We start from the raw sequence: 26,550 nt of genomic DNA on the forward strand, positions 1-26,550 counted from the left end.
TACACATTTCTTTCTTTATTCCGTTACATTTGCCCGCTGTTCCAGATTACAAACGATCGCACTCACTTACAGTGCTTTGTGGCTTCATCGCTACCAGAACATCGCTGTCCATTAACGCTCGTACATGCTGCTAAATGCATGAGCTGTGATCCAAAGCACTCCTGCGTCATGTTACTCTCTTCACAGATGCCCTATTGGCTTGTTCAAACCAGAATTTAATCCAAATCACACTTGTCCAAGGATAGTGTGAGATCACAGTTGTGCATTGTGGCTCTCGAACCAACCAAGAGTCATCACCCCCCCCCCACCACCACCACCACCACCACCACCACCACACCTATCGACAATAAATTATCCCCAGAAGCCACACTACCAATCCGGAGACTGAACCACATGCCCGTTTAACGGGTGTCTAGTGAGGGGGCAGCCCAGTCAAGGTCAGCTCTCCACCGCGTTGAGATGGCAGCGGTGCTATGCGACAGCATTTTAGCAGCGACCCAATGAGCGATTACCTCGCAGCTCCAGTCATAATTCAGTGTGACCTCAATCTGCCAGCAACGCTATGCTTTGATGGATCTGCTCATGGTTTAGGTGTTGGGTCCTAGCATGTCAAACAGGAAGATAACAATAGGTTGATCTGTTGCTTCTACAAAGGAAAAACATTCAGATCCAAACTCACAGAGTGAGAGTGTTAATTCTTTTAATCAACGTAGAGTTTCTTAACTACAATGTTATTGCCATTAACCCTATCACCATGATGCATGCGTGTCAATTTATCATCTTTATGTCATATCAGTCAAAGTCGACTCTGGCACACCTGCACACACATCCACACACACTTACATCCTGCTGTGGATAATTAGTGGATTCTCTCAGTGGGTGATCAGAGCTAGTGCCTCCCACCCCACACCTCTCTCTCTCTCTCTCTCTCTCTCTCTCTCTCTCTCTCTCTCACTCTGTCTCTCTCTCTCTCTCTCTCTCATTCTCTCTCTCTCTCTGTATTTCTCTCTTTCTCACTCTCTCTGTCTCTCTCTCTCTCTCTCTCTCTCTCTCACTCTCTGTGTGTCTGACCTTCCCCTATGAGCTTCCTCACACAGTGGGGCTCATCACACACAGCTCTAATACATATTTATCACCCCGCTGACAGCTCCTGTGTGCGAGATTTATATGATTCTTGGCAAACAATAGTGAAGCCCAACTCACTCTTGCTCTCTTTCCTCAAACAAAGCAAAAGATAAATCTCGTACCGTCAAGCCCGTTCAGTCGTCCTCAGCAGTCAGCCATCTGCAGCTTTTTGACACACACACTGGCAGGACCGTGCAGGCCCCGCATTCGTAGCATTCCCATAAATCAATGTAAATATACTTAATATAAAGTACACTTTATGGGCCACTCCGAGGATGGAAAGATGGGGCTTTTGATTACCATTACTGCTAGCAGACAATGGTCCTGCACAACTTAAACACATTACATACGACATCTGTTTATGTACCAATTCTGAAAACAGAAAATGCATTAAAATGGTGCCTTAATTTATGAGTTTAGTTCACTCCGTTAAAAACCACCTGAACAGATTTACTCATACATTTCCCCCAAAACATTTTTTATGATAAAGAAAAAAAAATCTCTTCATTGTATGAAAACAAAACCGATTTTAAAAGTGTAATTACAGCACTTACACTGTAGTGTAATTACTGTACATACACCGTAGTATCCGTGTGTTCATGTGGGCTTTTAGGGGGTGTGGTGTAATGAGTGATATAAGGAGCTGGCGCATGTTAGTCTTCATACGACTGCTGGGTGTGAGTTGACGTCCTACAGCAGCTCCTAGAGCGTGTTCTCATTTAACAATTTGTGTATTTGACTGTTTGATCCCTTCAATAGACATCTGACAGTTCATCGGCGATTGTGACCATTTAGTCCTCTTACAAAGTTTCAGAGTGAACTAAGTTGACCATCTCAACTATGGTTGCTCATTTAACAGATTAAGATCTGTGTACCACAATTTACAGCCAAATATGCCTTGTTGATCACAGAACATTCCTGCAGGCAAATATTTTCTCCTTCAACGTATGATCAAAATGTTTAGAAGTGGCGATGGCACCAAAGCGCAAACTCCCTCCCACCAGCTATGCCTTTTCACGCTCATCATTAACTAAGTTGAGATCTGTAGAAAGGAATAAGGAGAGCGTAAACAAGGCCAAGGGAGGATAATGAGAAGTATACCTGTACAAGCCCTACTGTACATCCTCCCACCCAGACCAGTAAACTGCATCCTATGGCTGTCACTCTAATACTTTCAAGTAAGTGAAATCCTCGACATCTGCTTCTGTTAGCTGAGATGCAGCTCAGGCCGGCACCCTGCATAGACGTGCCGCTGATAGGTCATCTTGAAGGGCAGTGGCGCTCATAGCGGCCTTCACAGCCAATGTGATTCATTGACACAGCAATTTTAATTTAATTTAATTTAATGGCCAAGTATGTAACAAGACACCAGGAATTTGTCCCCGGCAGTCATGAAGCACGTGCAAACTCCAGACAGGAGAGCCTGAGCTAAGATTCAAACTCAGAACCTCTCCACTGTGAGCCAGTCGTTCTAAACACCAGGTCATTAATTTTCTGACCCGCTTATCCTCGCTTGGGTCGCGGGTGTGCTGAAGCCTATCGCAGCTATCTTCGGGCGAGAGGCAGGGTACACCCTGAACTGGTCACCAGCCAATCGCGTATTTTATTTTATGCCAAACAAATCCAATCCACTGAATTACCTCAATTCATTTCTGCTCCACGAACGTAATTGAGAAGACACTCATTCTGGCGTCAGAGAACAGTTTTCAAGCGGGAGTTCATTTTCATTCAATAGTGCCAGGTTTGTGATGGAGGCATGTCAGTCATTGTAACAAAGTAAGTGTTGATTCGTCCTAAAATAAATACTCAAGTAAAGTAAAAAAGTAAAAATCCTGGTGAATTGAAACTACTCTCACAATTACAATGTGTCCCAAATTTTACTTGACTAAGTATAACAGAGTAACTGTCATGCGTTACAGCCTACGTCTCAAATAATACATGGAGCAGCCCAGGCTGTGGTATACAGTGCTTATCTCCTTGTATGACAACTATCAATGAGGACACAGAAAAGAGTGTACACCAGTTGCGTTTCATGTATCACTCTTCAGAATGAAACTAATATGCATCGCAACAGATTGAATTTGGGAGTCCAGGGGGGTAGGGGTAGGGGTCTACTTCAGGTGTACGTAACAATGCACGTCATTTAAACTAATGCACTCAAATATAGAAATATGAATGCTTATTGTGTTGAAACGTGTGTTTAACACAATAAGCATTCCTGGATTCCTGTATTTTACACTTAAAAATAACAGACTGATTAAAAAGATTAAGTGCGAGGATTGTGGTGCAGTACAGCTGGGTATGAAAATAAATTATTTCAACTTCATGTCTGGAGTGTTGCCTATGCAATACAAGAGTGTATTTAAATACACTGCATAGACTTCAAACAAATGACTCTGTATACTTTTTTACATTAAACTACTATAAACGCCCCAAAGAACATTGAGAGGGGAAAAAGAGAAATGTGTGTTGGTTTTCATGTCACAAGTGTAATCCTGTTTTTCACGACACAATGTATGTACTTTGTTTATATATATATACGGTATATCACAGGTTTTAAAAAATTCACATCAAAATTAACATTTTCTCCAATATTGTCGAGTCCTAGTCTGGAACACCCTACACATTTTGCGTTTTACGTTTCTATTTAGCGTCATTCTAAAAATATGCATATTTTTTATGCCTGGCAATGTCTCTGCTGTTGCTTTTCTTAGCATACACGCAACAGAAGGTACTGCTGTGAGAACCTACAGCAATGTATACCTTTAAGTGTAACTTTCAGAAACACTTAATAGTTCACCCATCCAGACAAGTTAATTCTGCTTACTACTTGCGATCAAATGTAAATGGGAGTGCAAATAAACACTTAATCTTTGCCAAGAAGAAATAAGCCCCCCGCTGCCACTGATTAAGGCTACCAAAGTGATATATCTGGCACTTAAGTCTTCTGTTTACCTCATAAACACACAGACTTCAGCAGCCACCCACATTGATGTTGAAGTATTACACTTGAACTCTGCATGCCAGCATGTGTCTCCACACGACGTTGTGGAGACATCTTGTTACCAACCGTAATTAGTTTTGGGCCTGCCACCATCACAATGTCGGCGGAATTCCATCACTAAGACCATAACAATGATATGAACAATAAAACCGTGTGGTCAAGCGGTTGAAGCTTGGCCTCTGACTCCAACATCGCAAAAGCAGCACTGGTGCTGTAATGCTCAGAGATGATAAAGACGCGAGGAAATCATATCGCAAACAGAGGGGATGTCATCTTTAATCTGCTCTATGTAATGGGAACATTTTTCGGGTGGGGTGCAATTTAATTATTTCTGGGGAAATTATATTTCCTATTTGAGATGTATGCCTTGTGGTGGAAAGTCATCCCGGATTTCCTTCATTCTCCACTGCAACTAAACAGTAATTTAATTTGGGGGAGAACCTATGAGACTGCATGTTTGCTTGTGTCGGTTTCCACAACACACAGAAAACGCTACGCTCCTATATCAACTAACATCATAGGAGGTCTGTGTCATAATGTTTTTTATTGCCATACATCACAAGTGCTTTCTTTCACTGTATTCCACCAAGTTGTATTTTCTTGGCAAGTAGACGCACACAGCTTCATTTATTCTGTACATAAAGAGTAGGAGTTTACTTTTATTTCGAACAATGCATCCACAATCTCACAAAGAAGAAAAGGTTTTTCTATGGAGGCTAAAAAAAAAAATAACAGTTGTATCAGTAGTTGTAGCTATAAAAGGTAAATGTCACTCGGGGCAATAGAGAAAGACTTTCATGAATAACCAGCCAAGTGGTTGAAATGTCATTCAATGTCTGTCTGTGACCTGTACAAAAACATTATAGTGATGATAAAAATACAATTGTGTGTAGATATTCAAGATTTCAACAGTATATGTTGATTCTCAGTCATCCAGGTCATACGTTACAATTCAGTGCTATTGAAAGTTGAGAAGAAATTACTTTTGATTCCACTTTTGGGAAATGTATGGACGACAAATATTGACACCTTTTCTGGAGTACCTCAGTTATCAGAGGCAGACGCTATATGGATAGCAGTAACTCTACTGCTACCAGTCCAGTTTGTACCCCATCCAGTCCACTGTAGAAAATGAATGAATGATTGAATGTTTGCAGAGCTTACTTCCCTGAATATTGATTTTAATGTTCCTTCTGTTTTCTACATTGTTTCTGTGCATACTCTCATTGTAGCAAAAAATAAAATAAAAGATAAAAAAAACACTGCGGCGCCAAATTTGCGGCATCTGCCTCAGACGAGAATGTAGATTATTACTGTGGGAGTTGTAGAGATGGGAAGGGAAATGACAGAGTGCCGGTGCTCTTGTCTGTCTGCAAGCAGTCTGTAAGACCAGGCCATCTGTGCCTTCATTATCACATACATGATTCTATTATTGTAGGCATCTATTTTGTCCAATGCGGGAGCAAGAACTTGTTGTCACTCCGGGCTTTGTCGTTCTTATCAGTTGTGCAGCTGACAGTCAGGTCTCGAATATGACAGAAGCCAAATGAACAGCTATTGTGTGGTGTAGCTCCTAACTGAATTATCCATGAGACACACCAAATCTGATCTGTTCTTTGTGTTCTTGTGCAGGTCTCTTCCACCGAGCCATCATTCAGAGTGGTTCGGCGCTGTCCAGCTGGGCGGTGAATTACCAGCCTGTCAAGTATACACGTCTTCTAGCGGAGAAGGTGGGCTGTAATGTCTTGGACACGTTAGACATGGTGGACTGTCTGAGGAAGAAGAGCTCCAGGGAGCTTGTGGAGCAGGACATACAACCCGCAAGGTACCACGTGTCTTTTGGACCCGTAATCGATGGCGACGTCATTCCAGATGACCCTGAGATCCTTATGGAGCAGGGTGAGTTCCTCAACTATGATATAATGCTGGGGGTCAACCAAGGCGAGGGGCTGCGCTTTGTGGAAAATGTGGTGGACTCCGAGGACGGTGTCTCTGGAAATGACTTTGACTTCTCTGTGTCTGACTTTGTGGACAGTCTTTACGGATATCCGGAGGGTAAAGACACTCTGAGAGAGACCATTAAATTCATGTACACAGACTGGGCAGACAAGGAAAATCCAGAAACCAGGCGCAAAACGTTGGTGGCTCTATTTACCGACCACCAGTGGGTGGAGCCCTCTGTGGTAACGGCAGATCTCCATGCTCGCTATGGCTCACCCACCTACTTTTATGCCTTCTACCACCACTGCCAGAGCCTCATGAAGCCTGCCTGGTCAGATGCCGCTCATGGGGATGAGGTGCCGTATGTTTTTGGAATTCCGATGATCGGTCCGACTGACCTTTTCCCCTGCAACTTCTCAAAGAATGATGTCATGCTCAGTGCTGTGGTAATGACCTACTGGACCAACTTTGCCAAGACTGGGTAAGTCAATGTTCATTTTGAGGCCCCTTATTAAGGTGGCTATTGTTCGGATGTTATCAGGGTTCTATATTTTCTAAAAAACTACCAAAAAAAAAACGTTTTGACAGTGATATAAGGAATAAACAATGTGATATCTAGACATTTCTGTATCAATTATATGAGTCAAGTTAAATGAGTTTTGAATCATCCAAACCAATAATGACTGTATTCAAACCTGGCTGCTCTATATTATTACACTATCAGAAGAAAGTTACGGAAGAAATCCAATCAGAGTCCTGTTAAAAGGAGTTGTGTAGCAGATGAAATAGGCTGGAGCAAAAAGGAAGTGCCACAAAGGACACATTTGAGAGTGTGGGGGGGAATAAATAACATTTTTAGAGGTGTCTTTAAAATGAGACATATTGAAGACAGAGAAAGAGATTAAATGTACCTCCAAAGTGTGTGCAATGCAATGCTCAGCTGATTCCTGTCTCTATTTATGCATCTGTGTCTGCACCTTTCGGTATTTTATTTTGGATGGGGGAGTTCAAAATGCTCACTATGTTCCATTGTAGTCCAGTGCTGAAAGATACCATGAGTTACCAGACTCCTCACTTCTATTGAATTCTTTAGCTCACTCAAGCCCAGGGAGACCCTCCTCACCTCTATTCTCAATTTAACCTCTGGCCATTACAAAGTACAAGACCATTTTTGTGCAGTTACACATCATTTTGAATAACTTAAATTTAATTTGACAATGCATGTATGCCAGAGAGCTTTTGATCTCATCTTGATGGGGATGCTGCATGGGCGGGTGGTGGGTGGAGGGTGAACAGTGTCTACATCATCCGCTGCTCAATCAGGTTGACTCTGACATCCAAACGTCTGGCTTATAGGTCAGCATGGCCACCAGCACAACTCGATGCATGAGCTGCTAAAGACAGACAAGTGCAGATGGACTGATGTCAGCTGTTTGGCTCCTCGGGCAAACCACTGAGGTCGGACCAAACAGCTGTCTCCTCTTCCTGGCAGCCATATTGTCTCAGCATATTCAGAACATAACTTGGTAGACATACACAGAAAGTTATGAAGATTACATGTTTACCTCATATGTACATGTAATTTTAACAAATTTGTAACGACTATGTGTAACTACAATGTTGCACTATACAGCGCAGACCTCAACCTAAGACCGAAATGTTAAACAAAAGGGATCAGGTTTAAAAAGTAGTGATATACTTACCACATATACAGTGCTGTCGAAAGTATTTGCCTCCTTCCTGATTGTTTTTTTTGTATATTTATCTCACCTGTTTCAGATCATCACAGCATGACCATAGTGGGTGGCAATCAGAAGTGATCTCGCTGATATATTCCGGGTTATTGTCCAGCTGCTTATATATAAGCACACTATTGGGCTTCATCCCCTTTAGTGAAAGGGTTGGGCATATTCTGGTAGTCTTTACACAATCACGATTTTTGGGGCCAATCAGCAATTTTAGATAACCAAGATAAGCAATCACCGATCCAATCACAAGCTGGATTTATGTGTCTATTTAAATGACTTGTTCCTTTCCTGTGTACTGTGAATGTTCAAAAGTAATTTCGAAGTCTAGTCAAATCATATATTCTAATCACTCAGGCCAAACCAACATTACAAGATGACAGATGTAATGAGTGCTAATCCACTGTAATAAAATTACATTATTGTAATGAAATTACTTTTCACATGCAGATATTTTAGAGCATGATTCGAGAGTGCGCCTGTACAACCGTTAGTGCTAGCGCTAGCTTGCTTGTCTACATAATGTTTTGTTGACTGCTTGCCAGTCGTATCAGTCCTTGAATTGAAGTCCTGTCCCAAGCATCACTGACCACAACCACGTTTTTCCATTCATACTCAGATCATAATTCGTGATCCATTGTTGTTGTCATACCCTTGGTAACAAGTCCATCCCGTTGTGTTTGAATTAACGAGATAAATCCCAATGAATCTAAAAGACAGGATGCGGTGGTATCAGAATATAAGATTTTATTACCATAATTTCTGGATGATTAGCCGCACCTCATTATAAGCCTCACCCAGTACATTTTAAAGGAAAAACAATTTTTTCCACGCATAAGCCGCACCTGTCTATCAGCCGCATGTGCCCACATTGAAATGAGATATTTACAAAGGAAGACGGTACACAGAGTTTTCAAAGTTTTAATAATATACCATAGCTTTTCTTTCTAAAACAGTGCCTGTGACGGGTGGAAGTAACACAGCAGTAATACGGTAGTAACACAGCACTAACAGGGCTGAGTAAAAAAAGAAAAAATACCGGTAAAAGTCACTGAGATGTGGCAGTAACACAGCAGCAACACAGTTCAAGCTACCTGCTTTTATTACCTCTGAAAGCTTTTTTCGTCTTTTTACATTGCTCCAGTTCTTCCCGCTGCCATTTCCAGCATCTCACCATTGATTCATTTATGCCAAATTTACGCAGCTCTGTTTTTTTCTTCTTTATCGGCTAGGTCGATTGCTTTTAACTTGAAAGATGTGTCATGTGCATTTTTTCTTGCATTTACCATGATGAGGGTCTGTTCATGCTAATTTTATTCATGCACAAAGGGCAAAGTTACATTAAACTTGGTCACTGGAATCATGTACGTCCAAATTTGCCATGGAGTCTGATCCCGGCATTACGTGTTGTCTCTTTCGGATGTGTTGTTTGTCCCGCAAGGCCATTTTTTAATAACTTTTTTGGCAGTCAGATATTTACAATACTGCATCAAGAGGTGACAAGGTCATATCGATATAAAGTCTAGTAGTCACAGCCGCAGACCATTACCCTCAAATTTGACGTTCTATTATCAAAACATGATCTGAGGCTTGGATATGAAATTTAACTCAGCTGTCCTGAAACTGTGGTTAATCACAGTTAACTCATGATTTAACAAAGGACGGCATTTATTTTATCACATTGGGCCAGATAGGTTGGATTTTATTTCCCTTAATAAATAACATTTTCATTTAGAAACTGCATTTTTATAGGCGCGATATTGAAATTGGCTTGAAGGTTACAAACATTTTAGGGTGATAACTATTAAAAAGTGGTGACACATCTGCCCCGTAGTTCTGGGAACCAGGGTTCAAATCCCAGCCTTGTGTGTATCTTGCATGTTCTCCACGAACCTTTGTGGATTTTCTCAAAATATTCCGGCTTCTTCCCACATCCCAAAAACATTCATATTAGGTTGATTGAAGACTCGAAATAGCCCGTAGGTGTGCAAGCGAGTGCAAGTGGTTGTTGCCACCCTACTGAGGATAAGCGGTACAGAAAATGGATGGAAATGGAAATATTTTTAAAAATCACACATCAGGAATGGGGCACATACTTCTCGTAGAGTACAGTACACAGTACAATAAGTAGGGTCTCTTCCATTCTGTCGTTGCACATCCCTTGCAGCCGTGGTTAGACAGTACTTATTGGCTGCTGGCTTTGTTGGTGGAATGTGTGCTGGATCTCATGTTACAAGTAGGCTTGATGTCCAATTTCAGTTCCTAAATCATCTGGGGTCTCTGTTGTTGTATTTTGTGCTTTATAGTGTCCCAGACATTTTCAATGGGAGAAAGGTCTGGACTATTGGCAGGTCAGTGCAGTACAACGAAGCGTTGTTTCCGGGTAGTGATGAATTATCGATGGCTTTTGCTTTACAAGATAGTGTTTTAACTTTTATTTGAAGATGTAGCTAAGAACTGCCCTGCCAATCGCAGGGCACATACTTTAAACAAACAACCTTATATGTACAGTATATCAAGATACAGAAAAGGGTTCTTCAGCTTGGACCCAACTCTGCTTCTTCAAATAATAATTGCATCCCGAATAAAGGACTGTACCATCGATTCTCAGTGCAGACTACTCCCGCCTGAGGACTATGATATTTCCTGTAGTTCATTGCCCTCATTTATACCACACTTGGGGATATAGAGCTCACTCCAGCTCCACCCAAGTTCAGTCTGGCTCTAGAGGACATCCCTTAATTAGGACCCGGTTGAATTCCCTTTGACTCCCCAGCTTGCAATAGCAGTTCTCGCTCCCTCCCTCCTTTTCCAAATGCTTACGATGAACTAACCCAGATCGCACTTCTTCTCCTCGACTGTAAATCGCCTGTCAAAACATGTGTGACGCTATGTTGAGACACTTGTGCCGCATGTCAACCGTGTGTATGATACCGGCTTTCCCCCTAAAGCCCTTCCTGTCCCTGGCTCTCATGTGTCATCTTTACAGAGCAAATTCCATCCTTTGCACATTTTTTTTCATCATAGTCACCACAACATAAAAGCACACAGAGGGTACTCACTGACAAATCCTGTTAGTGTGCATCTACAATTGTGTGCATGGTTGTTAGTGTGTGTGTTTCCTCTTTTTTAGGGGTGTCAACGGTGATGTTGTTCTGTGATTTATGAATGGATGGATAGGTGGACAGATGAATGATGCCTGGATGGAACTGTTGTTCAACAGATTGAAGAGATTGATGGATCGTCAAATTGATGGATAAACAAACAAAAAGATCTGCTGATTGACAGGAGAGTCAGACAAAAACAAAAGTATGGAAGAACCGGATGGGCCAGTGTTTGAATGAACAGACAGATGGAACAATAGGTGACACGACGGACAGAGTGAGTGGAGATGAAAGGATAAAGCAAATGGATGGATTGATAAGCAACAGAACTGCGACTGTATCAATGATGCAGGAAAAGATCAATGATGGCTACATTAGCAGAAGACGGACAAACGGACAGATGGATACTGATGAATTAAGGAAGGTCCAACGCACAGACAAGTTGAATAGATAGGACAGTGGAACTGAAAAATCTTCAGATGCATCAGAGGGTAGAGAGAAAGATATTGAGATGAATAGATGGATGGATAACAGACAGATGGGAGTATAGAGACTGAAGAACTGAATTGATATAGTTGTGGATTCGAGGATGCAAGTGGTAAATATGGACAAAATGGATGAAAACCTTTGAGTGTGAGAAAGTCAGCTGGACAGTGAAACATATAGACAGACAGATCAATGCCAAGTGCACAGGATATCGCACCAGACAGGTAAAAAGAGGCAGTGAATGGAAGGCTCGACGGGCATGGATGAATAGATGGATTGAAGAACAAATGGATTGGAAAGATGGATGAATGAACTGACAGATGAAAGGATAGATGCAAAGGTTGTGCAGTTGAATAGACACACAGGCCAATGACCAGATGGACACGAGAAGAGCTGGGCATTGGTTAGACTGTGATGAAAAGAAGGCAGGATGGATAAACCACAAGTACAGACATTGCCAATCACAAGTAGCCAGTGTTGCCAGTGTTGCCACAGTTACAATCAAAACGTTACAGTACTGAGTTACTTTTCTCAGCACTTTATTTTAAAAGTAGCTAAGACACTTTTCTAAGAAATTGGTTTTAAAAGTAACTCAAGTCGAATACAAATTATAGTACTTTGTGACTTAGATTCATCAGCTGCAGACAACACTAACTCGAAATAAAAATGGCAACCAGTTTTTCCAATGCATCAATGGAAGTTAATGACCCTAAAAGGGTTACTGATTGTGGGGTGTTGATTATTGGTTCAACAATATCCATTCCAAGAATATGAGGAAACTGCTTGATTCTCTTGTTTCTATTTCTTGTTTCTACTATAGTTTATATGTTGTTTCTAGTGGATTTATCTTTTTTTTTTCATTTATTTATTTCTACTCATTCCTCTTTTTGACCAGGAAAAAAAAAGTCTTCGTAGTTAAATTTCAGTTCAGTGTGTGACCACTCATTTGCTGTGGGTAAAATTTAATTATTGATTCTTCTTGATTCACACAGTCAGTCCCATGATGAATGTAATGAACCAAGGGACACTGGTTCTTTTTCTCTATGTTAAATAGATCTTTTTAGAGCAGAGCAATTGAATGGACAGTTTCAGTAGAGTACTACAAGGAGTGACAAAAGCAACAGAGGCTAACTTTGGCTGCTTCACCTCACACACCACTCGTGCCAAATTATCATGAAACTCGAGAGGTCTGATTAAAAGCATGGTACTGCATTGCATCCGTCGCCGGCTACATGCTGGGGCAAGAGGCTCCCTAAAATAAACGTCAAATTCGCGTAATCTCCCATCGCATCATGTGGCCTACCCGAGCGCAACCCATGCACACCGTTTTGGAAATGTTCTGCAGTTCCCTTCCATGCCGGGATTGTTGCTACTGCTGGTAATGTCTAGGACACCACAGAGTGGAGTTTCCTCTCCATTTTATGGCCATTTCTGACAGCCTTTTTTACTTTCCTCTCCGGAACAAGGAACAAAACAACCACAATGGCAACCCTAAAGAATGTTTTCTAGAACAAACAGACCTAGATGACCAGATGATACGTTTAATTATACCAGTCTCGATATAGTAATACATTAGCTTAGTTGTTATCCTCTTTAGTCATCATATTGGAGTGGCATGACTGCAGTTAACATATCAATTTTCTCACGTGAATTATCTTCTACAACATTCTTTGAACTGTGCTTCCCAAACTTTTGTCTTGTGTCCACATATTGCAACTTTCACACAATCACAAACAACAAATACAAGCACAGTGTGTGCACAGACATCCAAAAGTGCTGGCAGAGCACTTCACAAAAAAGACAGAATGATGAAAAGGCAACAAAGATCAGTCACTACATATCATTAGTGCTATAAATATGTCAGTCCAAGTTTCTACTCGGTTGTGTTTTTTTTACTGCTGGCTTGTGCTCATTTCCCTCATCTGTGTGTCAGCACTGCCACATGCTGTGCAAGGTCTTGCCAGGTATAGTTAAAGAGCACAGCATAGTCATGTGTTGATTCTTTATTTATTCTTTTGGTCTTTTGCCATCCCTGCTCCATCACAGTCTCTCGTTATTCTCTAGAGCCTGCCAAAAATAAAATACTACTCTGGCTATGTAAGTTAAAATATTCCGCATTGATTGCTTTGTTTTCGGCAGCTAAGTATTCTAATCAAATTGCAAGCTATCTGTGCACTTTAGTTTTGATTCACACTGGCCCCTCTTTAACCAAAGACCAGGTGGATAAGTCATCTTCTTATTTTTCCTCTCTCTGTCTGAATTGGCCCTAATTCTAACTCAGAATGAGAAAGTAAAAAAATTTTAGGTTTGCATTCGCAATTCAGTCCTGAATAATATCACAACCAAAGCTTGTTAGTACTTGTTGACAAATGTGAGCATATAATTAAAACACAATATTATGGGAGACAGTAAACTATATTTGGCAGACATAAATTTAGACTTTACCACCCATTTGTGATAACTCTTTTTGATGATGTCACTATGTTTGTCTCAATATTTTAAAAAAATGCTTCTCCTTACACTGTACAGCACTGCTCCGCCACCACAACTGTGTGCATGTTGCAAAGTCAGACTGGGGATTCATGAGGAATTGTGAAGAAAATTTTAAAAAGTGGTGGTTTGCAGAGGAAGACGGACTTTGTGTTTGTGTACTCCCATATCCTCCACGTTTGGTAACATTCTCACTAGTCCTGTTCGCACAAAAGGACGATGAGGAGTAATTAACAGAGAGGGCAGGCTCACCGCTAAGTAATGATGTTGTGAAATGCTAGTGTAAGTGCTTGGGTTGTACAGTACACATTTGAAAGAACTGTGGCTATAGCCACATCATACCAGAGAGTAGCCAACTACGGACCGCAAATTAGAAGCTGATTTAATAAATGTTGAAAAGAGAAAATAATACAGGAGGTTGATTTAATTTTACACATGAGCATGAAATCGTTTCCTAATACAGATGAGAAAGATGTATCATCACCTAGTTTCCACGCCTTTTTTTTATCATATTATGGAAGTTTGTTGATAGCTAATACCAAGCACAGATATGCAGGAGGGCTTATGTCCAAAAATATAAAAATAACATTTGGTAATTTTGAAATTAAGATGATTGATCATGCTTTTCTCCTCATCTGTCCATCTATTTTCTATACCACTTTTCCCAAGAGTGTGGGTAGTATACTGGGCTGCCTTGACCTGTCTGCCAGACCTGTCTCCCATTGAAAATTTGTGGCGGATTATGAATTCTAAAATTTGACAATACAGACCCCGGACTGTTGAACAACTGAAGCTGTACATTAACCAAGAATGGGAAAGAATTCCACTGACAAGGATTCAACAATTGGTGTCCTTAGTTCCCAAACGTTTATTGAAAGTTGTTAAAAGAAAAGGTGATGTAACATCGTGGTAAACATGACCTTGTTCCGTCACTTTTGGAATGTGTTGCAGCCATAAAATTCAAAGTTAACTATTATTTGCTCCAAACAATAAAGTTTATCAGTTTGAACATTAAATATTGTAGAATATTCCATTACATATGGGTTCCAAATCATTGTATTCTGATTTTATTCAACACAAAGTCCCAACTTCATTGGAATTGAGTTTCTAGTTATTAAATTGAAATGTGAAACATGATATTTACATTTAGCATGAAGGCTTTACACCATGAAATTAATCTTTAGCCATATCACCCGCCTCTAAACCATATAGAAACAACGGGCCAATTACAATTCTGCCCTTTCCCCTTTGTCTTTCCTCTTCAATCTCAGTTTAGCGGGCCAAGATGAAGGGTGAAGATCTTCTTTCTTCTTTTCCTTTCGGCTTGTCCTGTTAGGGGTCGCCACAGCGTGTCATCTTTTTCCATCTTAGCCTATATCGTGCATCTTCTGTAATACCAACTGTCCTCATGTCCTCCCTCACAACATCCATCAACCTTTTCTTTGGTCTTCCTCTCACTTTTTTGCCTGGCAGCTCCATCCTCAGCACCCTTCTACCAATGAAGGGTGAAGATAATGCCCTAAAAAACAGGCACATTCCTCGATACCACTGCATAATAAGCAGACGTCACAAATATTTTGATTTACGAGATTCCATCTTGTGTCCCATGAGTGCTAGTATTATAAATTGCTTTTTTGGTTGAAATTTGTTTGTAAATTTATGTATAAGCAGTATTTTGAAATTGGTGGCTGTCAAGTCCCATCGGAACGGGAGTGGGACCCAAATGCAGGACTCGGACGATGCAAGGTAGTTCAGGGAGAAACGTTTATTATATACCGCGGTCGGGGATCAAGCAGGCAGTCCGGTGCAGCAGCGGTAGTTGGGACGTCGGGCGAAGAGAGCAGGTGAGCGGGCAGGCAGGAGTCGGTACAATCAAAGCAGGCAGAAGTATCAAAGGAGTCAGGCTTACAAGGTTGGTCGGAGAACGGGCAAAGGTCGGTACACACGGGTTGTCGATCAGGGATACGAAAGTGCTGGAACAGAACATGAAGCTCAACGAACTGGCCCGGCCAGTCGTCATCTGGGTCATATAAATACGCAGCATAATCAGGCTGCATGAGGCGCAGGTGTGCACCTCCCAATCAGAGCAACCGCACGGACATCCGCACAGCCCAGGCTGGAGCGGCAGGATCATGACAGTACCCCCCCCCCCCCCCTCAAAGGTACGGCTCCCAGTCGTGCCTAAACGAAAGAAACAGACAATAATTAACACAGGCTGGAGTGGGCGGAAGGGGGGGTGTCGGAGGAGGGCACGCCCCCCCCCCCCGAACCCCAGTCTGATGGCCATCCAGGCCACCAAACGCAAGGCGTCCGGGTGGACAGGTCCGGAGGACGACCCGGACGCCAAGCACCAGGGTCCCCACGGGGCGATTCGGGAGGACGACCTCTGTGAGGAACCAAACGACGAAGCAGGGACCAGGCCGAGGCAGGCAACTGCTCCGGACGAGAACCTCCCACGCCGTGGTTGTGAGACGACCAGGGACTGGTCGCCACCGAGGCTTGGTCAGGAGGCAGCCGTGGATTGGTCACCAACGAGGCCAGGTCCTGAAGCAGCTAGGAGCCCTCAGGAGCGAAGAGGATGATGGAGAGAAGGACCAGAGCCATGACCGCCACCATCATAGCCATCCCGAAGTCTCTCCAGCTCCGGGGTGGCTCCACAGAACTCCCCAGCTCTTCTCGCCGTCGAGACACGGCCGTGGGACGGCCGCGGACCGGTCGCCGCTGGTACTCCCGGACAGGAACGTGAGGCGGCTGGGGAACAGTCGCCACCTCCTGGACAGGAACGTGAGAAGGCGGAGGCAGCATCACCAACTCCACCTCCTCCTGGGCGGGAACGTGAGGCGGCTGGGGAACCGTCGCCACCTCCTGGACGGGAACGTATGGGCGTGCCCGTCGCCGACAGAGCAGGAACGTGGAGCGACCGCGGGCCGGTCGCCGACAGAGCAGGAACAGGGAGCGACCGCGGCCCGGTCGCCACTGGTACTCCAGAGCACGGACGGGAAGCGGCTGAGGAGACGTTGCCACCTCCTGGACAGCAACGTGAGGCGGCATCGGGTCAGTCCCCACTGCCACGTGAGCTTGCAGTGCATTCGTTGAAACAGCAACGTGGGCGTGGCGCGGTGGCGAATCCGATTCCAGGGCAACGTGAACGAGAGTCAGCAGAGAGTCAGTCGAAACTGACACGTGGGCGTGTCTCGGGAGCGGGTCAGTTCCAACTGCCGCGTGAGCTCTGCTCGAAAAAGCCAAAACCTCGACGTGGGAATGGCGAGGAGGCGGGTCAGTTTCCACAGCTACGTGCGCTTGGCGAGGTGGCGAGTCCGTTCCCACTGCGAAGTGCACTTGGCAAGGTGGCGAGTCCGTTCCCACTGCAGCGTGCGCTTGGCGAGGGGGCGGGTCTGTTTCCACGGCAACGTGAACGAGAGTAGGCAGAGAGTCAGTCGAAACTGACACGTGGGCGTGTCTCGGGAGCGGGTCAGTTCAAACTGCCACGTGAACCTGTGTCAGCAACGAGTCCGTCGCCGCTGCGACGTCAGCATAGCTCGGCTGGTTCGCCAATCCATGCCGGACCTGGGACGTGAGAGCCGCCAATTCGGCGCTCTGCCGCTCTATCTCCGCCCGCATTTCACAGTAGAATGCATCGTGATTTGGCGGCTCCTCCTCCCTCTGGGCTGGATGCTTCGCCACCAGCTGCGGATCTGCGGTCTCACCGTTGCCGGCGAGGAGTGGGAGGACGGTGTCTTCGTTGCCACGCAGCGGGAAACCCCAGGAAGAGCCCGGCCGGGGCGTCTCCTCGTGGACGTCCCGGGTAGATGGTCAAGCGGGTTCCCTCAAACGGATTGGTGTATTTGTATCCACCGGGCGAAGACATTCGGGTGCTGGGAACGCGGGGAGGTGAAGCAAACTGACTGGGATGAAAAGCCGGGCACAGAGATTCAAAATCAAAGTCATCGGAGTCGTACTCAGGCAGCCGGTCATACAAATCACGGTCCTCCTCATATTCCGAAAAGTCAGAGTCCAGAAGAATATGAGGAGCCGGACGGGTCGTGGTCGGGACGTATTCATACCTCGCTGGTGGAGCGTAAGACACGGAAGCGGAAGACGTCAAGGAGCCTACCCGGATCGGACAGGCTTGGTCCTCCGGCAGACGGTCTACCTTGCGTCGGTCCCGGCGACGCCGGGTCTTTCCTGCTGGGTCCTGTTGGGGCCAGTTCGTTCTGTCACGTTCCATCGGAACGGGAGTGGGACCCAAATGCAGGACTCGGACGATGCAAGGTAGTTCAGGGAGAAACCGCCCGGACACCCGCACAGCCCGGGCTGGAGCGGCAGGATCATGACAGTGGCTTTGTGTTACCAAAATGGCTTCTTCTTCTTTACCTTTCAGCTTGTCTCGTTAGGGGTCACCACAGCATGTCATCTTTTTCCATCTAAGCCGTACACTCACCACTGTTAACAAAATTGCTACATCTGGTTCAAGCCACTGCAGGTAACCACACAATTATGGGGGACATGGAGACACTGCGAACAATGCACCGTGCATAAACTATATGATGCCCATTTCTCCAATAAGGGGCCATAGCTTTTGTGAATTTTGTAGGAGTGGTCAGGGCACTCTCCAGTGTACAAAATTAGGAACAGTTACTTTTATTGTAAAATGACAGCGAATGGATCCTCTTGGTCCGAATCACACTCCCTAACGGGCTGAGTAAGGCACAAGGGCCATAGGTTTGACATATTCGGTTCAAATGACAAGCTAACTTCTACTAGCTTGGGCTATCGCTCTCATTACTTTCATCTGTGTATGGAGTTGCTATGGAATGATGGGAGAATTGATCTCTAAATGTTCTGAAGTTCTGGTAACATGCTCATGAAGTTGAGTAGATTTGATGTAGGGCCTTGTTGACATTGCTGTGCTTCTTTAGACCAGATTACAGTTGAGGCTGGATTGACAGCACCTCTCCTGGATATAGTTAAGGCGATTAATCATCGATCATTTCCATTCATTGTACCCAACCTGCAGTAGTTGAAAGAGAATGGCCACAAACAGTTCTATGTCTACTCCACTGAATTAGGGACTCACTAGATTGGAGATTGATTGCAAATATTGTCACCAATATTTGGATTTGGATCTGAGAAGGAAAGCAGTGGAGTGACTTGTTAAGGGGTTTGGATACCATTGATCAGTGTCCATGCTCAGGGCCGAATGTAATGAGTGGAGGGGGCGTAAATCTATACACTGACGTCCATAAATTAGTGGTTGTTAGATTGATAAATGACAAATTTAACAAATGCAGACTATTGATACTGTGGTTTCAATATAGAAAAGGAATCCAGATAATGTACTGAAGGAGTTTCATTTTTGCTACTTCTTCAATGGGAAAAAAATAAGAATCAGGAATGTTCCAAGAGCTGTGTCCTCCAACACCTTACCGTTCTCCAAAGTCACATCGTTTCGCCTCGCATCACTTAGCCCATTGAACTGAAGGCTGCCATTAAATATAAAGCATGCATCACTCATCCCTCCGCCCCAGCATGCATCCACACCAAGGGCAAAAGAGCACGGCCTGATAATTTGCACGCTGTCCTGTGAAGCAGCCGACAAGCACTAGGTAAAATGTGTTTAAGAAAAAGCAACTCAGAATGCAGGGTAAAGTGTTTAGAGTGAAAATTAAAATGAAATGCTTACTTTGTGTTACCTGGTAAGTAGATAAACAGCTGCAGGTGACGCATTTGTTACACAACGGTAACAACAATAACCTCAACCTTCAAAAGGCTTTAACTTTGCATATTTTAACAGCTTAGCAAAATGAGCATCAGTGCCTCAGATTTAATGTGCCTCACTTCGTATTATATGGTGAGGCTATAACTCAGCTTGGGAATTCGGGGATGTTGAGTGTAGTGAAAATAGATTTTTGTCTTCTGCCTTGGGGCGCTTAAACGTGTCTTTTCAGATTTGGTGATGGCTAGGTCTATGATCATTCAAGCGCTTCAAATTACATCAGGATGAAAAGAGGAAGGAGGTACATGGGAAAGGGGAAAAAATGATATTCATTCTATCCCCTTATCTACCTTTTACATCAGAGCTTCCAGACAGGGTTTGGAATAGATAATGAGCCTGGAGTGGTTCTAACTGTCATACATATAAAGTATAAGCATAGTTGAGTTTCTCGTCCATGTGGCGCGTCCTCTCATGGAGAAGCTTTAAAACTGTCATTTAAGGCTGGAGAAGATCACTGCCTCCACTACAGTGCGTGGGCGGCCCTTAAGTCATTACACCTGGATTGCATCTGTAATACAAAGATGCGCTCACGAGAAAAGACAGCTACACAGGCCGAAGAGATGGAATCATACTCTACGTGGTCAGTGAATTGCACTTATGGTGCACTTTAACTACACCATCAGGGTGCCCCAAAAAGGTCCTTTGCAGATGCTCACTCATTGACGCACACATTCCTACGTTAATGGGAGGCTGCTGACATGCAAGCTGCTGCCGGTCCCAGTGGCAGCATTTTGGGACTGTCTTGCCCAAGGACACGTTGAGAGAGGACAGTCTGACCCGGGATTCAAACCGTCAACCCTTGGGTCATTGGATGATCCTCTACCAATGCTCTCTCATCTCCCCAACACAATTTTACTTACATTCGCAAACTCCTAGTCAATCACATGTTCAAACAGCAACACTTAAGTCTTTAATATGTAAATTCTGTGACCCCCTAAACTATAATTCAGGATTACAACAACAGACCGTCAATTCATAATGACATAAGCGGCCCCCTCTTTGTGACGATTCTACAACATTCTACAACATTGTTAGTCTGTTGTAAGGAACAGCAAGTTGGGGAAAAGAGATTCTACAGAAGAGACAGTTGTTGTTGTTGTGCATGCATTGCTTGGATGGTACAAGCGTCCCTTATTTTACATCGAGCACCTTGTTGGGTAGCCAAGAGGTCCACGAGAAAATGTGTGGATTTCCTTTGTGGCAGATGGTTGTTATTGTCGTCTTTTATCATAGAAGCCCATCTGTATTTGTGATGAAGATATCACACAGGAATATCCCAGGTAGTACAAAGCAGACAGAGTGAGTCATTCCTGTTATATCTGCGTTTGTGCATGCATTGGCTATTTTCTGTCAAGCAGCTAGTTTGGCAGCGGGTCCCCTAGAAGTGTTTTTTCTTTCTTTAAGATCTTTATTGAATTTATATTATTTACCAAAATATCCAGACAAATCGATGTCCTCCAAAAGTTGTCTTAAGATTGTTCTCGGACAATATTGTATTTTTTCATTTACACAGATATCATGGTACGATTATTTACAGTTCCCATACATCATTGCTGCTACATCATTTTTCATGTGCCATCAAGTGAGCCAGTGCAGAATTGACTATGGTGGTCACTAAATATTAAAAAATATAATAATGAAAAATACAGCAAGATGGTCAAGGACCTGATATGCTTGTATCAACATTGTGTCATCTCTAGTACTCTAGTCTCTAGTAGTTTGGCTTGGGTGAAAATGACTTTTTTTTCCCTAAAATTGAAGTGTTACATACTCTAGCTTTCAACACGTATGACGAGCTCAAGGTCAGTGTGGGTCATCAGGCCAAGCAGAGAGGCAGGGGGTTCAACTAAGCTGTGGAAGCTTCATAAGCATGTAAACAGAATGCATGTGAAAGGCCATTAAAACACCTTTTATTCGTGTAACAAACCTCCTCCATTGCCTGGAGTCCAGGCACAGCTCCAATGTCTGTCCATCCAGATTAAAAAAGACAGACACTTTTATGAGAGCTTTTCAAGTGCAAAAGAAAATTTGACATGATGGTATCAGAAGTGTTAGTGGAAGACATGCAGCATATTACTAAATTACAGAAAATAAATCTATTGTTCCATTAACTTTGGTTAAGACCGCAACTGTGCAAAATCCATGTTCTGTTTAACTTGTCCTGACTGCTCATCGAATCTTGGGTGATCTCGGTTAGTAGATTGGCTTCATCCTCTGTTCACTTGCCTTTGCACCTGCAAATCAGGCTCTTAACGCCATTTTTAACACCCGAGTTTATCTGATCACAATTTAGACAAATCTGCATGGTCTTTTTTGATTGCCATATTTGAAATGATTCACTACTGCCATTGTGACATTTGGGTGATGGGCTTACACTTGTATCAGCTTAATTTTTCATTGGTAGCCACTGTATATGTACAAACCATCATCATCATCATCATCAGAGACACCATCTGGTCTTTTTTAAACAATATTATTTACATCACACTTTGACTTTCTCATTAAAAATATCATACATCATCAATTTGTGTCTGTGTTAAGTTTCCTGACTTTCCAGTCCTTCTTTCTGACTTCTGCTGATCATATGTCTACAAAGTCAGTGAATTGCTCATCAGTGTTCATAAATTACAAGTATGTGCAATGGTAGGAGTCACCCAAGCATGTCTGTACGTAATTTGATAAGTCAACTAGTTGTTCTCTCGGGTCAATTTAACCATATATCGATGCCGTATTGATTTCTTTGTGTGCATTTATTTTCAGCTGAACCAGCTTTTTTTTTTTTTCAAACTGCATCGAGCACTCTATCTAAACCTGCTCCCTGCGCACACAGATGGGTTTATGAGATTTAGCCAAGTACCTTTTAGATCTTTTTGCTATCACAATTCGCCAAATTGACCCAGCCGAGATGTGAGCTTTTGTGGCGTATATGGAACTGCCCGGAATTTCCATTAACCGAGATTGCTCTGACCCCCTCATTGTTGTCATGTGCGTGGATCTACATGGGCGTCGGAGATTTGTGTGCGTCTGTGTGTTTGCGTGTGTGAGAACGAGGCTGGCAGGCTGGAGACAAGCACGTCTCCATTGACGTCCTGTTCCCTGGCATGTTGTGCACCGGGAGATCAATATGACCTTACCTCCACCAGCTGCTGCTTTGAAACTTAATTACTGATATTCAGCTACAAAGTCATCATAGTCTGCCTGTCAATATTCATTGGGGATCATTACGGGCCTAATAAAAGTGGTTATTTACAGGCTGCTCTGCTGAGACGGGCCCAGGTCCAGGGATTCAGATTTAGCCATCTCAATTTGTTTTACCACAGATTCTCTCATTCTCTCTCTCTCTCTCTCTCTCTCTCATCCCTATCCCTTTCTTCCTATTTACCTCTCCCAGAAGCACTGACCTGAAAAAGAAAAATTGATAGCAGAGAAACGACCCGAGGGTTGGATGCTCTCGTTTGAACGGTTCCAAAGACAAGGACCATTTGCCCCCCCCAAAAAAATACTCTCTAAATCCCAAAATAAATTTGAACTTGGCGTGCCGCTGACATGTCAATCAAACCTGCAAAGGCGAAATTTCATGACATTTGAAGAAATGTCACGCGGCTCCATGCTTCTTTTCAAACCTGTCGGACTCAAGCGATTATTGTGTTTTCAAGGCTGCGGCATTCATTTTCAGGTCTATTCTTTGCACACAAAAGTTGCAATGGTGACTTGGGAACTTCCACCCACGTCACTTTACTCAAATAAGGACGTGTTTGACTGAAAAAGATAGCTTTTTGATAAGTAATATAATAAAAATGCAAAACGGCGGCAAGGCTGAAATGTCAGATAGTGAAACAGTGAACTCTATAGGGTGAGTGTAGTACTGCATCTAAAAAGATATCTCACCGTCTTTTCATCTTTTCCTGGGAGCCACACATACGCGCGCGCGCGCACACACACACACAGTGGGTTGCGCGTTTCCTACTCAGTGTCTTGATTAATACGGTCCACTTTACATCAGTTCACTAGATGCCAATGCACACTGCGCTGCCTTCCCTGAGCAATTAGCAGAAGGGCTCCACCAGTGTTGGATTATCAACAACAAGATGCCTCCTGACGTGAGCCCTAAAGCCTGCTGACTTATTCATATGTGTTTACTTAAAAAGCCCTTGCCCTGGTTTTTGTGGCCAGACTGCATCCGAAGTGAATTAAGAGCAACATCTGGGGAGGGAGACGTGAGGGCGGGTGGAGTGGGGGTTTAGGGACGAGATGGCTGAGGTTTAGTAGTCTGCTGAGTGAGAGCCGCTACCAATACTGCACTGAGATCTTGTGCTTGAGCACTAACCGAGCATGAGGTTTTGGGAATTGAACTGCAGAAAGTTGATTCAGCTCCTGAAGTTAAGCAGGGACCAGAGTAGTGCAGTGTGGTTCAATTAAAATCTGCAGTCTGTTGTTGTATGCGCTTTTTCAAGGCCCAAAGAACACATTGTGTTTTCTTTTGTGTTTGCCTGTGCCTCCTTTTGCCACATGAATGTTATGAATTTTTGAAAACCGGGATAAGCATCATGAAGAATTCTGATTGCTTAGAACCAATTGTCAGTTACCTGTTGCAAGTTTGTGGTCCAAAGCACAAGTTGAAGTTGCGCTACATCCCCCACAGCACACTCCTCTGGGTACCTTTATTCTGCTTTGTCAGGCAATGCGAGCAAAACAGGAATCTAAAGAAAAATATTCACTCTCATCTGTTCATTTTCCGAACCACTTATCCCCAGTAGTCTCACAAGTGTGCTCGAGCCTATCTCAGCAGTCTGTGGGCAAAAGGTGCGGTACACATAAAAACAAAGAACCATTTGCACTCACAGTCACACTAATGGGAAATTTAGAGTCCTCAATTAACCTAACATGCATGTTTTTTGTTATATGCGAGGAACCTGGCGTGCACAGAGAAAACCCACGCAGGCACGGAGAGAACATGTGAACCCCACACAGGCGAGGATTTTAACCGGAGTCCTCAGAACTCTGAGACAAGTATGATGAGCAGTCGGTTGCTCTGCTCTATTTACTCATTCTCATCTGATTAAAACGAATTAATAAATAAAAAGAGAAAGTGCCGATCAGATCACCTGTTTGTCTCAGAGACTACCCAGCACCATGAAGTGTTTTAATGCGAACTCTTTGGATCGCTTTCAGCGTTTCGTGTTTTGAACAGAAATAAGGAATTTCAAACTAAATTCAAGTTTTCATACCTAAATTTTGGTATGAATGGGCTACATGTCAGGAATAAAGTACAACAGTTAACCATCCATCCAGCTTTTTTCTATTCAACTTGTCCTCTTTTGGGACGAATCTAAACGGAAGCCTCTTCCAACTGATGTTGGGCGAGAGGTGGGCTGTAACCCTGGATTAGTCAACTTTGATTGTGCAGGGTACATACAGACAATTAAACCATAAACATTCACACCTTAAGTAAAGTTATTTAATGACCCTTGTTGCATCTGTGTCTTCTCTGCAGAGATCCCAACAAACCTGTTCCCCAGGACACAAAGTTCATCCACACCAAGGCCAACCGTTTTGAGGAAGTTGCGTGGTCCAAGTACAACCCCCAGGACCAGCTGTACCTTCACATCGGCCTCAAGCCACGGGTCCGCGACCACTACCGAGCCACCAAAGTGGCCTTCTGGAAGCACCTAGTGCCCCATCTGTATAATCTTCACGACATGTTCCACTACACCTCCACCACGACCAAAGTGCCGCCCCCGGACACAACGCAGAACACGCTGTCCACCAAGAGGCCCAACGGGAAGACCACCTGGCCCTTTAACACCAAGCGGCCGCCCATGTCGCCGGCCTACAACAGCGAAGACAAAGACTCTTGGAGCGACGACAAGGAGTCTGGGCCTCTAGTGGTGGAGAACCCGCGGGATTACTCGACAGAGCTCAGTGTCACCATTGCAGTGGGGGCCTCTCTGCTTTTCCTCAATGTACTAGCGTTCGCCGCCCTCTACTACCGCAAGGACAAGCGGCGGCAGGAGTCCAACCACGGCCAGCCCAGCCCGCAGCGCCAGACCACCGCCAACGACATTGCGCACCACGCACCCGAGGAGGAGATCATGTCGCTGCAGATGAACCAGACGCACCACGAGTGCGAGGCGGGGAACAGCAACGAGGGGGCGCTGCGTTTGGCCTCGCTACCCGATTACACGCTCACTCTGCGGCGCTCTCCGGACGACATCCCCCTCATGACGCCCAACACCATCACCATGATCCCGAATTCCCTGGTGGGCATGCCCAACCTGCACCCTTACAACACCTTCACGACAGGCTTCAACTCCACCGGCCTGCCACATTCCCACTCGACCACGCGCGTATAGCTTTAAGGAAACCGGATGAGGAGGTGGACAGGCAGCGATGCTGATGGCGGGGAAGCAAACGATTCAACACGGCGGAGCGGAGGATTGTGTTTTATAAATACCACAGAGGGGGGGGAGGGCAGATTAAAACGTGAAGAGATTTAACGAGACTTTTTCTATGAGGACAGTCGCTGAGAGCTCTCTATGGATGTGAAGTTGTGCAGAGCTGCCAAAATCAAACTGCTTTCCTTCTCCTCATCAGGGGAGGGATTGTTTTTTTGTTTTTTGTTTTTTTTGCGCCGTCCTTTTTTCTTTCTAAAAGTCATTGTTTTAAAAGCCTTCTAAGCGGACTAAGAAGATAGCCACTGACTTTTTTTTTTATTATTATTCATAAGAAAAACAAACAAAAGTGCTTTTTAATTTCTCAATCCTCCCTCCTAGAGGAGATACATAAAGAACTATGGCCTCTCTGTCGATACTCGCGTCATGTTTTTAATTGCTTCTTTCTTTTGATTTCAATGCCTTACAAACCTTGTTCTTTTTTTGA

General features: G+C 43.9%; 1 protein-coding gene across 2 annotated transcripts in view; it reads left to right on the forward strand.

Moving 5' to 3' along the window:
- The window catches only part of LOC133508867 (neuroligin-3-like), a 182,315-nt gene extending 156,093 nt beyond the window's left edge, over positions 1 to 26,222 (forward strand). For both annotated transcript variants that reach the window (XM_061835373.1, XM_061835374.1), the window contains 2 exons: positions 5,762 to 6,551; positions 25,166 to 26,222. In XM_061835373.1, the coding sequence (XP_061691357.1) occupies positions 5,762 to 6,551; positions 25,166 to 26,024 (1,649 nt within the window). In that variant the 3' untranslated portion in view covers positions 26,025 to 26,222. The remainder of the gene's footprint in view (positions 1 to 5,761; positions 6,552 to 25,165) is intronic.
- Positions 26,223 to 26,550: the final 328 nt, after the last annotated feature.

Source organism: Syngnathoides biaculeatus, chromosome 11 (assembly GCF_019802595.1).
Source record: "Syngnathoides biaculeatus isolate LvHL_M chromosome 11, ASM1980259v1, whole genome shotgun sequence".
NCBI classification, from domain to species: domain Eukaryota; kingdom Metazoa; phylum Chordata; class Actinopteri; order Syngnathiformes; family Syngnathidae; genus Syngnathoides; species Syngnathoides biaculeatus.